A 20,990-nucleotide genomic window follows, 5' to 3' on the forward strand; every position below is an offset into this window, starting at 1 on the left:
GGCCTTTGCAGAAAAAAACTTAGAGGGTGAGACTGCCACAGACGAAAGAGAGACAAAAGAGAGGGAGAGTGACAGAGGGAGGCATTGAGGAATGACAGGAGAGATAGACTGAGGGATGGAGGAGAGGGGGAGGATAGAGGAGAGGCAGATTGACAGCCTCCGTTCCCTGGGACACATGAATAAACCAGTACAGCATGTATCGCCCCAGAGGTATGGGAGAGACAGACGGAAAGAGGTGAGAGAGAGAGGAAGGAGACAGAGAGAGGAAAAACAGAGAGCGTCTCCATAATCAAGCCATAAAGTAGAGCAGGAGCGAGGGAGTGATGGGGGAAGCAGCGATGGTTCTGAATGAGTCAATCATAATTAATCAAGACGCTTCCCGCTCTCCATTCAGGCGCTCCACTCTCTTCTCTATCTCCTCTGCTCAGTACATGCACACAGTTAATTAGCCAACATTAGTTTCAAGTTTTATTAGTCGTATGTACGGGATAGACATGGAATAGACTGTCTAATGAAATGCTTACTTGCAGGTTCCTTCCTGACAATGCAACAAGAAAAACTAAGATAAGAACAAAGTAAATGGCTCAGTAGAATAAACATTTTAGCATAAGTAAAATACAGGAAGGCACAATTTATAGTCCAATATTAACAGACATTTTGAGGAATGGGTGGCAAGTGTTTAAATTGTGCAGTATTTAGCAATCATAAATCATTACAATATGCTCATGTTTTCTTAGGCCTACAGTGTATGGTGGCTTTGATGAAGCTAATAACCATTCAAATTAAATCTGAACGATTTGCCCAGCTTTTCCATACAATGTGTTGTCGCAGAGGAAAAACAATCAACAACTCATCAATGCTTCTCCGAGGACTCTGTATCCTGACACAGAAAATAGGGCACTTTCATATTTATTTAAACGCTGGGCTCAGATCCAGAGGAGTCCATGGGGTGAGAGAGAGAGCAGAGCAGAGCATGAAGGAGAGGAGAGGAGGAAGAGGGCTGGAACCACACGCACACAAAATAACCAATAGGAAGAGGGTGTGTGTAACTGCCCGTGTATGCGTAACACTGCATATCTGTGTGCGTGTCATGAGAAATAACCGAATGTGATGACAAGTTATGCATTTGATTGATAGATGGAATATCTACACAAGGGTTTTGAGAAGGTGCCAACTGGGTCACGTCTGAATATCTCCAATGTTATAATTAAACAGAACATGAGAATTTCTAAACCTAAAATCAGGAACCCCACGGAGCAGACATCCCATTCTTCAAATATTCCATGCCTCTGTGCCAGAGGAGTACATGGAGGAATACCTCAGAGCATTATTCAGCCCAGAGTAGAAATGAGACAGGATGTTTTTAAATCAACACTTCCGCCTTGTGGAGTTACAATGAACTACAAGGACCTCAAAGCTCCACAGGCATTGACAATGTCCATATGAGACTATTTAGATGCTACTGTACATCAATAGGCAGAGTAGTAGTCATGTGAATGTCATACTTCATCTAGCAGTAATACTGAAATAATGAAAATATACTAGAGCTCCACTGCATTTTCACCATGGCCTCTTGGAGTAGTAGATACAGAATGACAAACACGCACGGCTGATTTGATTGACTTTATTTGTAAGGCACCAGAAGTACTTCCTTACTGCAGAACATTTCAGTTATGTATAGTCAATGTGTTACTTTTTACATTTCACCTTGTTTAAATGAAGCTATGATTTCATGACACTTTTTTTTTGTTGCCAAAGTACACACTTTAGGTTTTACATTATACACAAAATAAGTATTTAAAAAATGACCTTTACAAAGCTCAAAATGCTTACAATGCTTCACGCTTTGGGGAAAGGGCAAGCGATTGGGTCAGGTATAGGTCAAAGTACTGCAGTTCCTCTAGTGTCACATCAGTACTGTTAGGACATAGCACAGGAACCATCCAGGACAGACAGAAGATGCAGCCATATACACGTAAAGCTTTATATGTATAACTGTATACATAAACTGGTCCTCACCTACTAAACAAATACATAGTTCATTTGTATCAGAATTTAACAGCTTTTTACTCTCATTCTATTTATAGCGATAATATTCAAACAAGTGCATTGATCACAGAGAATGTGTACCAATTTTTTTTTTTTTTAAACATTTCTTCGCTAATAGAAAGGAATATAGTTCCCCAAGAGACATGCGTTTGTGTGCATCTAGCTACTCACACTCGTTGCATATCACTACTGTTTAAGTCCATAGGAGTAAGTTGTGCTCACAAGCTTAGAGAGCCACACGTCAATCCCAGGTTCACCACTGACTGACCAACGTTCAAATCTAATATTACAGAGGTTTATGAATGCATTCACATACAGCTATGGAATCATCTCAGAGTTATCTAGGAAATTTACACAGATCTATATACCCTCACAGTGTAACCCACCAAAAACAGAACGGAGAATGTCTATTAATATAAGGGAAATACAAAAACATACAGTACATCACATGCTGTATCACAGGCTGGGATCAAAACAATGGTCAGACAATAACACCAATTACCTCCCAATGAATCTTACAGTAAAACCACCACAGTCACCATCACACACATCTTCTATAGCATTCCCCATAGCTCTAGGGCTGCCTGGACATTCAACCCAAGGTTCTAGACCTTAGTTCTAGCCCGAACCAGTACCTGGGAGATGATGAATATGACAACATCGCCTCCGACGCCCAGGATTCTTCAACTCAAAGTCCCATTAACCAGGTCTGCAAACGTTGTAAAAAATATGTTCGGTACTCACCAAAATATGGAGTTTAGCGGAGGAACTATTGTCATTACTGCATTTTCACACAGTATGTACTTCCAAAAACAGCCCGTCTCAGACTAGACGTAACATAGTAAACGTAAATCCAGGACACTCAAATTAGTATGATACGTTACATTTGGTATGGTTACATAAAACAATGTTACTTAAGCCAAAAGGAAGGGGGGTGGATGGTGGGCGTATAACGCTAACGTCTAACAAACAAAAAGGTAGCGCGTTCGAATCTCATCACGGACAACTTTAGCAACTACTTTTTGGCTACTTAGTATGCTAGATAGATAACACTTCCCCCATCCGTAACCCCTAGACTAGCTAACGTTAGCCACCTAGCCAACCTTAGCAACAACAAATTGAATTCTTAACAAAACTTTTGCAATTTGTAGCCTATCATACCATACAAAATGGATGATGGTCATCCACAAATTAATACATACCATACGAAACGTAACATATCATACTAAATGGAGTGCCATATTTCGGTGATTACCGAACGTATTGTCATAACATTTGCAGAGCTGGTTAAATGAACTTTGAATTGAAGGATCCTGGGCATCAGAGATCATCATATTCATATGATTATTTCTTCAAGCCCAGGTACAGCTTCAGTTCTAGTCTACAGCGGCACTCACGGGTCCAGGTAATATCGTATCAAGCTGTCGTTTCTCGCTCTGTTTCGCCAATAAGTTTTGAGAAACATGTTTGGGAAAAATATATTTTTGTAAATGCACATTAAACAGTGGCTATTTATGCTTTATCTACTCAAAGAACAGCTCCAAAACATTACGTTAACTATTCATTGGCCATGGACAATAGATCAAAATATGTGAGTGCTGTTAATGTATTGTATACAAGAGAAAGCTCAATCATGTATCATTTTTTCTTATACAGAGATTCATCTTTGAGTAAAAAGATAGTCGGGGCTGAGTGGACATTTTGCATAATATGTTCAATGCCGCTGCCTAACAATAGGGGTTGATAGAGATGTCAACCCGTTCCCTAAAATAGACCGGAGGACTCCTGTTCAAAGAGGTGACTCAATGGACGTCAGAGCTGCTTTCTAAAACACTTACTGCCCTCTAGTGTTGGAGGCAACTACTCTCCTCTACTGCATCACCGCCAAAACATAATATTAGTGCACTTTACAGAAAGGAGAAAAAAGATCTGCAGTTCTTTTCTACCTTCCACAATGTTATCATCACTGCGATCTGGACATTCGGACTGTTATTATAGTACTGTTAGCATGCCTTTCATGGAAGCTGCTGTGTGGATATGTCTAAAGCAGCTCAGTGGGTTAGACCGGGTTCTTTGGGGAATTTGTCATAGGGGGTGGATTTGTTGGAGGACTGATAGCACAGACTTGAAGGTGTGTTTCGTTTCCCATATACAATTTTCATTATACATCTCTCTACTTATCTAGAGGTATTTTTTTCAATACGTCCTACTTTCTTAAAACGACTAAAAGCAGCACTAGAGTTTGACTACGTAAGAGCACAGCTTTACATGGCATTAAGACAGGAATGCTTCTTTCCCAACTATAGCCATCAGGGACTGGAGTTACCTAGTTACACTATTCCCCAAGAAGACTGACGTCTTTCAACTACCCTCCTTCACCTTGGGGGCGAATACTAACCTGAAAATCGAAGTGCACCCAACTATCAATGCAGGATTTTCAAGTTAGGATTCAGACGTCCATAGACCCGTTTCGATGTAGCTCATCTAAGAGTCTCTTTACGATGGAGCAACAAAGTCGTGTGAGTTACCACACACACACCAACCGATCGAATCAAGTTGACACAACAGAGGCTAGAGAGCTGTGTGACGCAAGCCTGTCTGTTGGATCTCTTCTGGTTTGTTATTCCAATTATACCGTGTGACATTCAGGGTCCCAGATGGGCCCTGGTTAAAAAGGGAGGAAGGAGACGCTCAGCGACGGTGGCGTGCAAACAAATATCCACTTATGAGAGAGAGAAAGAACGAACAGAAATGAGCAAAATGGAGGGGAGGAGAGAGTGATTAAAGAAGTTTCCTTCTTCTTTTTTTACAACCAAAACTCTATTTTTTATGTAAATGGCATGTTATAGTACAGTCCAGACTCTTTTGTGATTTCAAGTTTGAGAAACTTACCCCAAACAGCATATCAATTCTTTGTCCTCGTCGTGTAATATGGGGGCCCCAAAAAAACACGAACAAAGGTTCCAAAAACACCCAAATATGTATTTGTAGAAACAGCAAAGCTCGCAGTAGTGATGCAGGGCTTAGATGCTGTACACATAAAATTGTGTCATTCCGAACTTTATCCAGAATGTTATATTCCCTTTTGGCGACTCAAGTAGTTTACCCTATCCAGCTGTTCCATTTTCTGTGTAGCTTGCTGCATGTAACTGCCAAAATAAGAAAAACACCAACACAAAGCATCTTAATAGGGCATTGGGCCACCATGGTCACCAGAACAGCCTCAATGTGCCTTAGCATAGATTCTACAAGTGTCTGGAACTTCCTGTGTGGAAGCACTTCATGCTTTCAAAACACTTTGTATCCCTCATTTAATCAAGTGTTTCCTTTCTTTTGGCAGTTACATGTAGAATGGACGGAGAGATATAGCATGAGTCGCAACAAAATGGAATATAACATTGAGGATAAAGTTTGGAATGACAATTTCATGTGTACAACATCTAAAGACCGGCATCACTACACTAAAAGCTTTCTTTCTCAAAAACATTTGAAATCACAAAAAAGGTGTCTGGACCCTTATATAACATGCTATTTACATCAAAAACAGAGATTTGGTTGTAAAAAAGGAAACTCCTCCTTTAACAGAGGGAGAGTAAAGAGTGAAAATGTGGTCAGAATGGAAGGAAAAGGGACAGTTGGTGGTCCGTGACAAGAATACACAATTAACAAAAAGAAATCAAGCTCAAATCACAAACGATATCTGAAGAAATTGTTAAAAAATATATATATATCAACACTGTACACAGTTGGAATGACGGCAAAAGCATCAGATAGGACAAGAGAGCGAGAGAAAAATAGAGTAGAATTAAAAACCAAGCATGGCAAATATAAGTAGGACGATTAGGGAGAAGGGCGTAGGGGAGAGGAGGAAGGCTGGATACATAGCAGGTACACAGGATCACAGCCCTCCGATGCTGCTGATATGCGGTGGAGGGAGAAAGAGAGGGAGCTCTAGTCGGACTTGTCCCCGTCCTCCTCACGGTGGTTGTCGGCTCCCTCACGGGACGCTTTCTCTTCCTTAGCCAGCTGGGCCTGCGAGGCAAGGATGGAGGAGAGGGAGAAGAGGCCTGAGGAGGAGGTGACGGCAGGCAGGGTGGACTGGCTCAGGCCCAGGGGCATGGGGGTCATGGGCAGGGCCAGACCCTGGAGCTGGGACAGCTGGTGAGCCTGGAGCTGCTGCTGCGGACAACAAACACACAGCTCAAACACAGGGGAGGTACAGATGGGTGCATATGGCTCTCACACGCACACACATACACTGAGGGTATATGATAAACATATATGTAGACACACATTATACATAAACCACAGGAGGCTGCTGAGGGGAGGACGCTCATAACAATGGCTGGAATGGCGTCAAACACATGTAAACCATGTGTTTGAACAATTCCATGTATTCCGTTACAGCCATTACTAAGAGCATGTCCTCCACAATTAAGGTACGACCGGCCGCATGTGACATATACATACACCGAGTGTACAACATTAGGAAAACCTGCTCTTTCCATGACTGACTGACCAGGTGAATCCAAGTGAACGCTATGATCCCTTATTGATGTCACCTGTTAAATTCACTTCAATCAGTGTAGATGAAGGGGAGGAGACAGATTAAAGAAGAATGTTTAAGCCTTGAGACAATTGAGACATGGATTGTGTATGTGTACCATTCAGAGGGTGAATGAGCAAGACAAATTATTGACGTGCCCTTGAACGGAGTATGGTAGTAGGTGCCAGGTGCACCAGTTTTAATGTGTCAAGAACTACACTGCTGCTGGGTTTTTCACACTGAACAGTTTCCTGTGTGTATCAAGAATGGTCCCCCACCAAAAGCACATCCAGACAACTTGACACAAGCTTTTGACACCTTGTAGAGTCCACAACCTGACAAATTGAGGCTGTTCTGAGGGTAAAAGGAAGTGAAACTCAATATTAGGAAGGTGTTCGTAATGTTTTATACACTCAGTGTAATATACACACAAAGATCGTTTATCATCTTCAATACCTAAAACACCAGACAAAGCTAAAGGAAACCCCAGAACAGCAGATGCATCATAAAAGAGTGCTAGATAGTGAAATAGTGACAGAGTAGCAGTAACCCCACTGAGGGGCTAGAGGGAGCAGCCTACCCGGATGATGGAGTTCATCTCTGGAGGGGTGACCTGCTTGGCCCTCTCGATGGCCCCCAGGACCTGCTGCTGGTGCTGGGTGACAAACACACACACACACACACACACACACACACACACACACACACACACACACACACACACACACACACACACACACACACACACACACACACACACACACACACACACACACACACACACACACACACACACACACACAGAGGGGGGTTAGATGGATCAACACTACCAACACTGACCCTGTGCTCCTCACCCATTCAGTTATTCAGCCAGCCACCACTAACAGAACACAGGGCTCTGATGGAGAATCAATGATCTACTCCCATGTTGGAATGGGTCAGGGTCATCTTGTCATGGACATAAATGAGCACATCTTATCTGGATCACAGCAGAGTGCCCTGGCCCCTTTCATTACAGGGCTCTCAATGATGAATGGAGGGAGGACAGAGACAAATATAATACAGGGAGGGAGGGAGGGAGGAGGAACGGTCAAATGAGAATAATATCATTCCAGGCTAAGGGTGCAATGTGGGGTTGGGGTTAGGGGTAAAGGGTCAGGGGTTAGAGGGTGGTCTTACCTCCTGGGACAGATAAGGGAGGACTTGGGCACAGATCCCGTTTAATCTCTTCACAATCTCAGCCTGAGGAGATAAAACACATCAGCTCTTAGCTTCATTTAACACCCCTCAGTCTCACAACACAAACCCAATGCACCCAAAGGGTACTTTACAACAAGCACACATATATACAGAATGTAGGACCTTAACTTGATCACTCTTTTGTTGCTGAGAATTGTCCTGCACTGATTTACACTACAGTTCAAAAGTTTGGGGTCACTTAGAAACATTTTTGAAAGAAAAGCATTTTCTTTGTCCATTAAAATAACATCAAATTGATCAGAAATACAATGTAGATATTGTTAATGTTGTAAATGACTTTTCTAGCTGGAAACGGCAGATTTTTTATGGAATATCTACATAGGCCTACACAGGCCCATTATCAGCAACCATCACTCCTGTGTTCCAATGGCACATTGGGTTAGCTAATCCAAGTTTATCATTTTAAAAGGCCACTTAGAAATCGCTTTTGCAATTATGTTAGCACAGCTGAAAACTGTTGCCCTGATTAAAGAAGCAATAAAACTGGCCTTCTTTAGACTAGTTGAGTATCTGGAGCATCAGCATTTGTGGGTTCGATTACAGGCTCAAAATGGCCAGAAACAAAGAACCTTGTTCTGAAACTCGTCAGTCTATTCTTGTTCTGAGAAATGAAGGCTATTGCATATGAAAAATTGCCAAGAAACGGAAGATCTGGTACAACGCTGTGTACTACTCCAGTCACAGAACAGCGAAAACTGGCTCTAGAGGAGTGGGAAGCCCCGGTGCACAACTGAACAAGAGGACAAGTACATTAGAGTGCCTAGTTTGTGAAACAGACGCCTCACAAGTCCTCAACTGGCAGCTTCATTAAATAGTACCCGCAAAACGCGAGTCTCAACGTCAACAGTGAAGAGGCGACTCCGGGATGCTGGCCTTCTAGGCAGAGTTCCTCTGTTCACTGTCTGTGTTATTTTGTCCATCTTAATCTTTTCTTTTTATTGGCCAGTCTGAGATATGGCTTTTTCTTTGCAACTCTGCCTAGAAGGCTAGCATCCCAACTCTTCACTGTTGACATTGAGACTCGTGTTTTGCGGGTACTATTTAATGAAGCTGCCAGTTGAGGACTTGTGAGGCATCTGTTTCACAAACTAGGCACTCTAATGTACTTGTCCTCTTGCTCAGTTGTGCACCGGGGCCTCCCAGTCCTCTTTCTATTCTGGTTAGAGCCAGTTTTCGCTGTTCTGTGAAGGGAGTAGTACACAGCGTTGTACCAGATCTTCAGTTTCTTGGCAATTTCTCGCATGGAATAGCCTTCATTTCTCAGAACAAGAATAGACTGACGAGTTTCAGAAGAAGGTTCTTTGTTTCTGGCCATTTTGAGCCTGTAATCAAACGCACATATGCTGATGCTCCAGATACTCAACTAGTTTAAAGAAGGCCAATTGTATTGCTTCTTTAATCAGAACAACAGTTTTCACCTGTGCTAACAAAATTGCAAAAGGGTTTTCTAATGATCAATTAGCCTTTTCAAATGATAAACTTGGATTAGCTAACACAACGTGCCATTGGAACACAGGAGTGATGGTTGCTGATAATGGGCCTCTGTACACCTATGTAGATATTCCATTAAAAATCAGCCATTTCCAGCTACAATAGTCATTTACAACATTGTCTACACTGTATTTCTGATCAATTTTATGTTATTTTAAAATGGACCAAAAAAAAGTGATTTTCTTTAAAAAACAAGGACATTTCTAAGTGACTCCAAACTTTTGAACAGTAGTGTACATAAATTCACTGAAAACCCCCAGTTATATTAACAGTATTGCACTTTCCAAGTAGCCTACTTTTGGCCCCCTAATAGCCTAACCACCGATCAAGCAACATGCAGGGTTATTTTTCTGTGACAATGTAGGTTCAATTAAGATCACACATCTGTACACGCACACACACTGATATTACATCATGTTCGGGCAGTGATTATCATAACCAACTCAGATATGCAACACACTGTTAATTGTGTTACTTTCTAACTCAGCGTGATATCTGAGAAGAGACTTCATCACACTCATTTACCATGCACCATTACACTCTTATCACTATCATGCACACCGACATCTCTTGCGCTCTCCTCTAAAAATGTATTTTGTGTCTCCACTCTTCTTTCTATACGCACACACGCAAGATCAAATCACACACACAAAAATAAGAGGAGATGCCAAATGTTTTGTCAGGCGGGAGCACAATTCATCTAGGCTAACCGGAGAGAGGCCTCGCAACTGGCAAGGACATTTTTATTTATTCTTTAAATAAATATATAAAAAGCAGAGAGAAAGAAGAAACAACACGAATAACCCCTTTTCAATATCTCCCTGGCACAATCCCAGACTAAACTGTCTGGAGCCCCTCAGCTGGAGAGAACAGAACGCTCAGGAGGAGAGAGAGAGAAAGCGAGGGAGAGTGGGAGGAGGAAGAGAGCAGGCTGAACACAAAACCCAGATGTGAATTCTCCTCGACATTCAGTTCTACACACCCCCTTCAATTTCAACTCTAATGCTGCCGCAGTTCATCTGCACCCACTCACACACACAAAGGCACACAAAGCACACACTCACACACGCACACGCACACACACACACACAAATGGGCTAACAAAACTGCAGATACACACACACAGCTCCCCTCGCTCTTTCTTGCCTCTGAATTTCAAAATATTTCATCCCGTCAAATAAAGGAGTAGGGGTGATGAATTGTACTCATGAGGCAAAGTGGAGGCTGTGTATGCACGTGTGTGTGTTTGTGTGTGTGTGTGTGTGTGTGTGTGTGTGCAAGCGAGCGTGTTTGTGACGGTATTTTTCACTGCGTGTTCCGTGCTGCCGGTGTGGCTATCAGGGAGGAGCCGTCAATCTTTTAGGGTGGCCGCGATCGCCAGACGAGGTTGCAGATAAGGCCGGGTCCACAGAGGCACATCGCTCTACACCTGCAGCCTGCCCAAAAATTAATCCCCACACCCCCTGATCAAATGGGCACTGGGCACCAGATGAGCCCCTTAGACAGTAGTACACTACTCTTCCACTGATCATGTAGGAATATACCTAGATTAGAGCTTTACCTGTGCAGTACTGTACTGCTCCTTCCATTAGAACAATCCCTCTGTGAGTAATGATGCTTTCTCATCGATGCCACAGAGAGATGATTCACTGTCCGTCTGTCTACAGGCAGCATGATGGGAAGTAGAGGTGTGCCGACATGGTCATACTCGTATCCGCAAGTTGACAGTTGACAGTCGGATCGGATGATACTCGTGATCGGTAGATGTTGGCAAAACACCTCCCTGCACATTCTCACTGCAAAAAAGCTGCAGATTAAGAGCAGTGAACAGAGGAGTGTGTGTGTCCTCAACTTGCAGTGGGCAGCCACGTTTGCTGTCTGTCACTCAGAATGCGCAGCAGCGGTTCATATTTTTTCTCCTACGCTTGCCCCGCTTGTTAGATATGACGCACATTGATAGCAAACATCCTCGCCATGTGATTTATCATAGTAACAGGCAGCAGAAATCTAAATGATCAGACCGAAAACTGAGCGGGTGAAATTCTGAAGCAAGTGGATGGAAAAATACAGCTTTCCTCTATCCAATCAGGGCAGCAGGATCAACGTACAGCCCGCCCTTCTCTTTACAGCCAGTTGAGTCATTTAGACCACCCAGAACCTCGCACATGACTGATTGACATGAGAAAGATGCGTGCTGGCACACAAAAAGTTATTTCTTTCCCCGATCACGGATAATAAAATTAAAAAATACTCGGATCATAATTGTACCTCGGAAATTGCCCATATCCATTCCGATTCTTGTTTTGCCCGACTACTCGGAACACCCAAGGAGAAGAACAGATTCCTCTCTCAGATATCACTGCTGAAGGAGGGGTTCCTATTAATGTAGCACGAGAGACTTACCTGCTTGTGCATTTCGATGTTCAGTCCATAGGACATCTCATAGTACTGCAAAGTAGAAGGAAGAGAAGGCGTTATTATATATACACTATAATAATGGAAGGAGGGAAATGACATTATGTTCTGTAGACAGATTGTCTATATGCATTTCTGACTGTCCCACAGAGCAGTCTACAGCTGCCATCTCCTGGGTGTCATGTATCATGTCATTACACCAGGTCGAACCCTTTACACACATCCTGTTATAGGTGTCCTTTTGTGTGTCGCTGTGAGAAGGGATGGTGTGTGTGTGTGTGTTCTGTGTTAATGAGCGGGCCAGTGGCTCAGCATTTGCCCTGTTAAATCACCCTCTCGGTCTGTGAAGGCATGGGCTCCAACGCTCTAACACACACACACACACACACACACACACACACACACACACACACACACACACACACACACACACACACACACACACACGAGAGAGGAGAACAAGCCTTCCACCCCAAACGGCATGTCCCTAAAGCAATTACGGTGCTGGGGAAATGGAGGTGCTTGCGTTAGCAGGCGGCGAAGCGGGGGAACCCGATAGGCAATTAGGGGAGGGGGGCAGGCTGGGCTGAAGCTCCACACACACTGACCCGCTGATGGATACGAGTGCAGCGCTGCACAGATTAGATGAGATTAAGCCAGTCAACGGATCAATTAGAGACAGAATATCAGACAGCTACACAGGCCTGGCAAGAGACAATGAGATTAGCTAGAGGTGGAGAGTATGTGTCGGGGGGAGGATGGAGGGAAGAGGGGGAGGATGACATAACGACATCAGAGACAAAAAGACCAGAGATGAGATGAGGAGGAATCATAAAAGGGAGGAGAGAGAGAACAACGACATAGAAGTACACAGAGAGGAGGGAGAGGCAGGAGAAAAGGCGACGAGAGAGAGAAATAGATGGGAACAGGGCTACACAGGAGGGGGTAAAATAGAGTAGAGACAAAAAGAGAGAAATCATATGCTCAACATCACTGGAATACTGCTATATGTTGTAGTTGCAAGACTAAAATAGTGCCAAATTCAAAACTATCCCATAATAAAAAAGGTGAAAGTATGTTTTGTTGAGATATCATATCACTGCAGTGTTTAACATCCCCCTGCCTGTACAGTAGTTGGTATGAATGTGATTCCATGTGACTGGGCCAGCGGGCCCTGGGGCAGACTGACAGAGCAGGGTCACTCACACTAACACACACACACACACACACACACACACACACACACACACACACACACACACACACACACACACACACACACACACACACACACACACACACACACACACACACACACACACACTCTCACCATGATATAATGACGCTGCATCTCAGACTTCTCACTTGCCAGCTTGTCACACTCCAGTTTCAAACTGCAGAAAAAGGAGAGAAAAACAGAACATCTTTTTAGACTACAGGAAGCATCCATCATATCTCTTCAGAGAGCCAGGAAATGATTTCATCCTTCCCTCAGCAGATCTAACATGGTGTCAATCCACCAAAGGATCCCAAATAAACCCCAATAAAAGGCCAATATATACACCCAGAGTGCCTTAAATGTCCTGCCTATAAATAGTGGCTGGTTGGTGAATGTGCAGGTCTGACGCGTCGTAGACAGCCATTAGCTGTAATCACGTCAGCGTGCTCGCTGCAGATGTCACAGGAGGTGACAGGACAAAGGAGGCCAAGTCACACCACTTGTCACAAACTTGGCTACCATATTGGAATGGTTCCGGTGTTGACGTCCCCCCTGGAAAGCATTCTGATTAATAATGATACAGAGGGAGAAGGGTTTACATCAGACAAGGGTTTATAATGGTGTATTTACATTAAGATAGTCTTTGGGATCTGGATCTGTGCCGTCAGTGTCACTGTGAATGACGGCTCAATTAGGCAGAGCATTAGCTGTGGCGATTCTCATCATTGGTCCTAAATGGGAAACTGCTGCTCATAGCCACCACTGATTCTGTCACTTACATGGAAAAATAGTGGATGCAAATGGAACCATAAAAGTGGCGCTGTTAACCCAGCCCAAAGTGAAAAGGTTAAAGAATAAACCACCTCATTACAATTCAAGAGCAGTCCTCAGATTCCCTGACCAAACAAGTGCTCAGGGGGCGCATTTCATTCAGACAGCTCTCTCCCTCCGGCCCTCCATCTCTACTCCTCTTTCGCCTGCAGCCTCCACTTAGCCAAATCGCTTTTCCCTTCTAAAAAAAAAAAAATCCAACAGCAGCCACACACAGGTTGGTTGTCATGACGACCAGTCTCCCCTGCTGCCACCCTACCTGAGACCCTATTGGGATTGTCTTTGTGCGGCTGTGATTGGTGGAGGCGGCCCAGGGGTCCAGAGAGACGCTCTCAAACGACACTTTGATAGAGTTTTATTGCCGCTCCTTCCGCCTCTAAATCGCTCCTGCTGTCATCTTTATTTTGATTTATGTATTCCCTGAACTATTTATGCATGTGAAGGAGGGGGGAGCGACAGTTACAATGCTCACTACTATGCTCAGGAGACCGCCTGCAGAACATTTCCCTTTAAAAGTGCTGAACGCAGCGTTCTACAAAGCCTTGTCTATGGCGCTTCAGCTCAAGTCAATAGGCGGCGCATATGCATGCTACGAATTCGGCGTAGAGAACAGGTATTCTTTTCAACTGCTTCTGTCTGCCTTTGAAGGGGGTTAAACAGGGGGGGGAATTACACACCAAAGCCCAGGCACTGAGGTGTTCATGCTATAGGAACAGACTGATGATCAGACACACAACGAAAGAACATGGGCTTTTATCTTGCTCTCCTCTGATGAAGCTCAATGAAACAGGGAGGAAAGAACCTTAGCCAATACACACTCTAGTTCCTATACCACAGGTAAAGAGGGGGAACCAGATGCAGTCGGTGCAGTGCAGCTGCTTCTTCAAAGGCAATAAATCAATAAAGAAGAAACCTTCCTTGGTCCATGAACTCCATTTAAGTCATGAATTAAACACCAAAACACTGTACACTCTGGTACATCTCAATCCAGGTAAAACGAATTACCTCATACCATCTAGCAATTGCCAATCTTGTTGGGTTGTGGCTATAGTGGTACATCATAACACTGCTTTCTATTACATGAAAGAGAACAGAGTTGTAGACTCGGGTTCCAAATGGAAGTGACACACACATCTATTGATCTGCTCCTAAAAAATATGCAACAGAAGACTATTAGTGTTTGTCTTGCTGTGGATTATTTGGCATTCTAATCATGTAGGTTATGCCCATGTGATTTTGATAAAAGAAACATGTGGTGCACACTACACGCTTACGGCAATAACTTAATAGAGTAGAATTCAAGTGCTCTAATCTGTACTCTCACCTACAAATATAATATGGTTATGCTTAATAAAGTGATTCACAAAGAGCAGTTTTAGTATCGTAAAGGACAATTCAGCCATTTTTCAACCTCATTCATCATCTCCAGCACCAAACCAGAGTGAAAACAGAGTATTTCTATGATCTGTGGTTGTAAAGAAAAGGTCCTAAAAAAATACTTCTCTGTGACATCACAGGGTAGGATTAAAAAGATTTTCATACCCTTCCAAGTTTCTAGCCCATGTGAGGGTATTTTCTTACTCCCTACATCACCGCAAATGTTTGAAATTCACTGTTATTAAAATGTTTTAACTCTTGATGTCATCAGGTAGAACGTTTTATTTTTTCCTACAAAATTTTGAAAATGTGGTATTTTTTATTTTTTTATTTTACATATGTTGACACTGGTATTGTACTGGAGATAATGAAAATTAGGTTGAAAGAACTAAAGATACTAGTTCCTCTGATAAGCTGCGGTTGGAGGGTGTGAGTGTGATAAGTGTTAAAAAAAATGTACCTGTGGTATTGTGCTTGGAGGAACTGGAACTCATCCTTAATTCGGTCACACGAGTCAGAGGTCGTGAATTTCAGCTGCTGCGATGAAGCCTGAGACACAGAAACACCATCAAACATGTCAGTGAAATCAGACAGATCTGGCCTGGCTCACACCAGTAGGACTGAGTGTTGTATTGTTATCGGGGTTGGAAGCAAAATTATTTTACAATCGTTTCATTCTGAATAGAATTTCATTATTACATTTTTTTACTGTTACAACCTGCAAAAAAAATGTTCTGAACAGCTTCCAAACAAAAAGTACCAGTTTATAGTGTTCCTTTTTTAAATTACTTTTCCAAATCAGTGCGGATAGAGCAGCTTGCTATGGAGCCGGCAAGCTATAGCCTAGTTGTTTATATGCGTGATGGACAGACAAGTGTAGGGCACAAGATGCGACTGACATTATGTGGGTGGAGAGAGAGAGAGAGAGAGAGGGTGGAGGCGGCTTGGCTTGAAGCGATAGGCATCTTGTTAATGACATGCATTATCTGAATTTGGCCCACAGAATTATACCTACAGAGGAGCACCTTCTATGGATGAACTTTGAATGTCTGAACTTCTGACAGTTGGCTTAACATTAGACCAGAGCTAACGTAAGATAGCTAGCTAAAAAGGTTGTGTGCAGAGCGGCAACAGAATTAAAACTATGTCGTACCTTTTTGTAGTTAATAAATCTGATGTGAAACATGGTAACTATAGTATCCTTAATAACTAGCATTGAAAAAGTTCCTCCATTCTTCTGTAATTAAAATCTCTCCCTAATTTCTGAACCACGCTTGAAACATACCTAGTAGGCTACAGTAACCTAGGAAGGAGAGGGGCAGGTTGCATACACACACTAGCAAAAATGTTCAGCTGGCAGGCAGACACTGGAATAAGTTTGAGTTAGAGAGTGAGGTCTTTGCGTTTTTTTGTGGGACTGAAATAAAAATGCCTTGAACGTTAAAAATAATGTTATCAAGCGGTTCCCATGCTTTTAAAATAACAGTATAGATCACTTTGGTTCCCGGTTCTGATTATGTTCCTCAATTTAGTTATTTTCCGGTTTTCGGATCCGTTCCCTGAACCGGTTCCAACCCGATTTTCATTACAGTCACATTACTTTACAAGCAGTAGTGGTGGTAGATGGACTAGTTGTGTCTTTGTGCCAAACTCACTGCAGCTTTAAACCCAAATAGGAACAAAATCTTATTATTTTTCAGCTGACCGCATAATGGATCAAGTGGGAAATCTCTTAAATATGTGTAGCATTTCATTTCAAATAAATAACTGTAGGTCTAATATAGTTTACTCAAAAACCTATACAAAATGGTAATTTCCCCACTGCCGTTGACTCACTCCAGTTGTAACCATTAACACGGCGCAATCACTACTTTACCTCCAATGCCAACGTACAGTATGTCAGTGAATGATGAAACCAAAAACAGTATAGTATGATAGAAATCCTCGATCATGGTGACGTTGGCTAGCTAAGCTCATGTGCAGAAACACTTCATCAGGTCTAACGGTGGTCTCGCGCAGAACTGAGCATGTGCAGGCGAATAATTGTTCACTTCTCAAACCCCAGACTGGTCAGCTTTGCAAGCGTACTAAACTACTGATTTTAGAACCACAGACTACACAACACAAGTCAGCACAAAGACAAAAGGAGCACTTCCGCCGCTATTTCAGAACCATTTCAACTTAAACATTTAAAACATCAAACCAAAGCTATATGCTTAGTTTAATACACTGAAAACAAACTTAAAGCAAATGATAGTCCCACTAAGCGCAAACCAGATGGGATGACTATCGCTGCAGAATGCTGTGGTAGCCATGCTGGTTAAGTGTGCCTTGAATTCTAAATAAATCATTGACAGTGTCACCAGCAAAGCGCCCCACACCATCACACCACCTCCATGCTTCACGTTGGGAACCACACATGCGGAGATCATCCATTCTCCTACTCTGCGTCTCACAAAGACACGGCAGTTGGAACCAAAAATCTTACATTTGGACTCATCAGAGCAAATTTCCACCGGTCTAATGTCCATTGTTCGTGTTCCTTGGCCCAAGCAAGTCTCTTCTTATTATTGGTGTCCTTTAGTAGCCTGATTCACACAGTCTTCTCTGAACAGTTGATGTTGAGATGTCTGTTACTTGAACTCTGTGAAGCATTTATTTTAGTTGCAATTTCTGAGGCTGGGAACTAATGAACATATCCTCTGCAGAGGTAACTCTGGGTCTTCCTTTCCTATGGCGGTCCTCATGAGAGACAGTTCCATCATAGAGTGATTTTTTTTGCGACTGCATTTGAAGAAACTTTAAAACTTCTTAATTTTCTGTTTTGACTGACCTTCATGTCTTAAAGTGATGATGGACTGTCGTCTCTCTTTGCTTATTTTAGCTGTTCTTGCCCCTACCTTGTCACAACACAACTGATTGGCTCAAACGCATTAAGAAGGAAATAAATTCCCCAAATTAACGTTTAACAAGGCACACCTGTTAATTGAAATGCATTCCAGGTGACTACTTTCATGAAGCTGGTTGAGAGAATGCCGAGAGCGTACAAAGCTGTCAAGGAAAATGGTGGCTACTTTGAAGATTCTCAAATATAAAATATTTTTAGATTTGTTTAAACACTTTTTTGATTACTACATGATTCCATATGTGTTATTTTGTAGTTTTGATGTCTTCACTATTCTACAGTGTCGAAAATAGTAAAAATAAAGAAAAACCCTGGAATGAGTAGGTTTGTCCAAACTTTTGACTGGTACTGTATGTGTGTGTGCATGTTTCAATCCAAGGACTAGGTGTTATCTGAACAGCCAGCAGAGCATCTTTATGGAGGCTTATGTCCTCTCTCTGGATCGAGACGTGCTTACCTCACACACTTGGGCCAATACATACACACGCGTTGATGCACACATTTTACACCCGCGCAGAGCAGGCACCTTTTTTTCGTCACACCAGATGGCATGTGTCACCGTATTACGGCAGTATTTCATTAACATTATGTGCATCCATCTGTTGTGTGCTTGGAGGCCCCACAGAGCTTTTTCTTTTTGGTCACTTTACAGCACTGCACCACCAACAGTAGGCTCAGCCATACTGCATGTTTATATAGCCTAGAGTACTTCAAAGGTTGCATGTGGGTGAGGTTAAAGGTCAGAGGCCTGCATATGTGGGGCGCTCGGGCATAGATTATCCATTATATTTACCAGATACTCAAGTGGCCACTCTAACAATGAAAATACACGTCTTCAAAGATGGAAGGCAGTTGGGAGGAGGTGAGATCAGGTGGGACCAATTTGAGCCAATTTGAGGCCAGATACGCGTGTGAACAACTCAGATAAAGTTTTTCCCCCAAAGTTGCCAGGATGTGACGTGTTCCTCTTGTCAGTGCACTCGTAACAACCTAAGCATTACAAAACGTATATTCGATCAAATAAGCCTCACGTAGAAAATAAGCCATTACATGTTTTGTTGACCAAATTCCACACACTCATTTGGCCATACAGAAACTCCTGGCTTGGTGAAAAATGTTAACAAATAAACGCCACCTGCTGGAAAGACCGAAGACGGGGCCTCTCGCTTCGCCACTTCTTCTTTGGCTCGAGGCAAAAGTTGCTCCTTACCATAGATCTAGGATCGGATTACCCTACCTCAAACCCTAACATTAACCATTAGGGGATCAAAAAAATATCTGACCCTGTATCTGTGGTTAAAGGGCAACTTCTACCTACTCCGGGTTGGAACTGTGTTCAGTGTGAGGCTGATAGACTACTGTGTGGGAGGAACTTATGGGAAGAAACACTGGGGGCCCTTACTCCCTCTTTATCTCTCTCTTGTTCCCCTTCTCTCTCTCTGCACTGGAATGCTCCACCTGAGGCTATTGACTCAAAGAACCTTTGGTATTTTAAACGTTTGCATACTGTGCTAAACACTGAGGAACCCAGATCACCCTTCCCCAGTACCCCCCCCCTTACCTGCAGGGCCAGGCTGACTTCAGTGGTGCTGCAGGGCTGGGGCGGGAAGAGCAGCGAACAACCAGCTAGTGTTTTGCCCCTAAGTGCCTTTTGTTGACACAGACTTTGTCTTGTGTAGGCAATATAGCTGCTATTTGCTCTGTCTTTGCCACGGTTGGCTGGATGGATAGATAATGTTAAAGGTTAGAGCGCTTGGAACTTGAAGTCTGTCGGATAGGCTTGTGTAGATATTTTGCTTAGTTATAATGATAATGGATTAGGCCTACTTATATCTAGCAGTTTTCACTTGGTCGCCAAGTGTTTTGATTTGTAAGTAAGGAAATGTGTAGCTTAGCATTTAGCCTAACTTTGTCTCCAGATTGTTAGAATACTGGCTATCAAAAGTCAGGAAATCTATAAGTTATGGGAAAATTTGGCAAAGCCTCATGTATCAGTCTGTCAGATCTGGAACCGGCCGTGTGCTTTTAGGAAAAGGTATCTACTATTAGACGACCACCTATCATCACAGTATCTACAGGCAGCCAAAGTGTGCCGTCCATAAAAATCTATATTTTCAGTTTTTTTCAACACATTTCTCAGAACCTTTTAAGATCCATAATTTTTAGTGCTTATGTTGCATTATTGAAATCAGAGGGGACATTAATTTGTATTTTGAAATGTTCTAAGCGTTGTCCAAAATCCCAATGGAGTGAGATTTTAAGGAAATTCCTGTAATGTCCTGGTGGCATAGCAACTGCTCCATTTGGCTGCTGCTCAGCACTCACAAGACAGTTGCCTGCCCTGCACAGACAACTGATAACCACATTACAAGATTTTGGCAATGAACGGTGGCGTGTATTCATGGATGCCAAATATTTGACCAATAAAAAAAATCCCCTCTTCATCATTTTCTGTCCATTCGCAAGTGACTGAATCTCACTGGAGAAATCATCCAACCGAGGGTAACAGCACCCCTCTCCCAGTATGTGTAGCCCATATATCTGATGCTGTCTGGACCAAAAGAGTATGGCATGTTGCGGCCGTAGCTGATTTCTTTTGATTTTCCCATGATGTCAAGCAAAGAGGCACTGAGTTTGAAGGTAGGCCTTGAAATACATCCACAGGAACACCTCCAATTGACTCAAATGATGTCAATTAGCCTATCAGAAGCTTCTAAAGCCATGACATTTTCTGGAATTTTCCAAGCTATTTAAAGGCACAGTCAACTCGTGTATGTAAACTTCTGACCCACTGGGATTGTGATACAGTGAATTATTTCACGTATAATCTGTCTGTAAACAGTTGTTGGCAAAATTACTTGAGTCATGCACAACATAGATGTCCTAGATGTCCAAAG

General features: G+C 42.8%; 1 protein-coding gene across 2 annotated transcripts in view; it reads right to left on the bottom strand.

Moving 5' to 3' along the window:
- Positions 1-1,610: 1,610 nt before the first annotated feature.
- LOC106613801 (TLE family member 5) overlaps positions 1,611-20,990 on the bottom strand; it is a 35,288-nt gene continuing 15,908 nt past the window's right edge. The window contains exons 2-7 of one of the 2 annotated variants that reach the window (XM_014216422.2): positions 15,649-15,737; positions 13,092-13,155; positions 11,750-11,794; positions 7,775-7,837; positions 7,176-7,250; positions 1,611-6,228 (exon numbers count right to left, since the gene is read on the bottom strand). In XM_014216422.2, the coding sequence (XP_014071897.1) occupies positions 6,001-6,228; positions 7,176-7,250; positions 7,775-7,837; positions 11,750-11,794; positions 13,092-13,155; positions 15,649-15,737 (564 nt within the window). In that variant the 3' untranslated portion in view covers positions 1,611-6,000. The remainder of the gene's footprint in view (positions 6,229-7,175; positions 7,251-7,774; positions 7,838-11,749; positions 11,795-13,091; positions 13,156-15,648; positions 15,738-20,990) is intronic. The other variant, XM_014216423.2, reaches the window with a different exon arrangement.

The sequence above is a fragment of the Salmo salar genome, chromosome ssa10 (assembly GCF_905237065.1).
Source record: "Salmo salar chromosome ssa10, Ssal_v3.1, whole genome shotgun sequence".
NCBI lineage: Eukaryota > Metazoa > Chordata > Actinopteri > Salmoniformes > Salmonidae > Salmo > Salmo salar.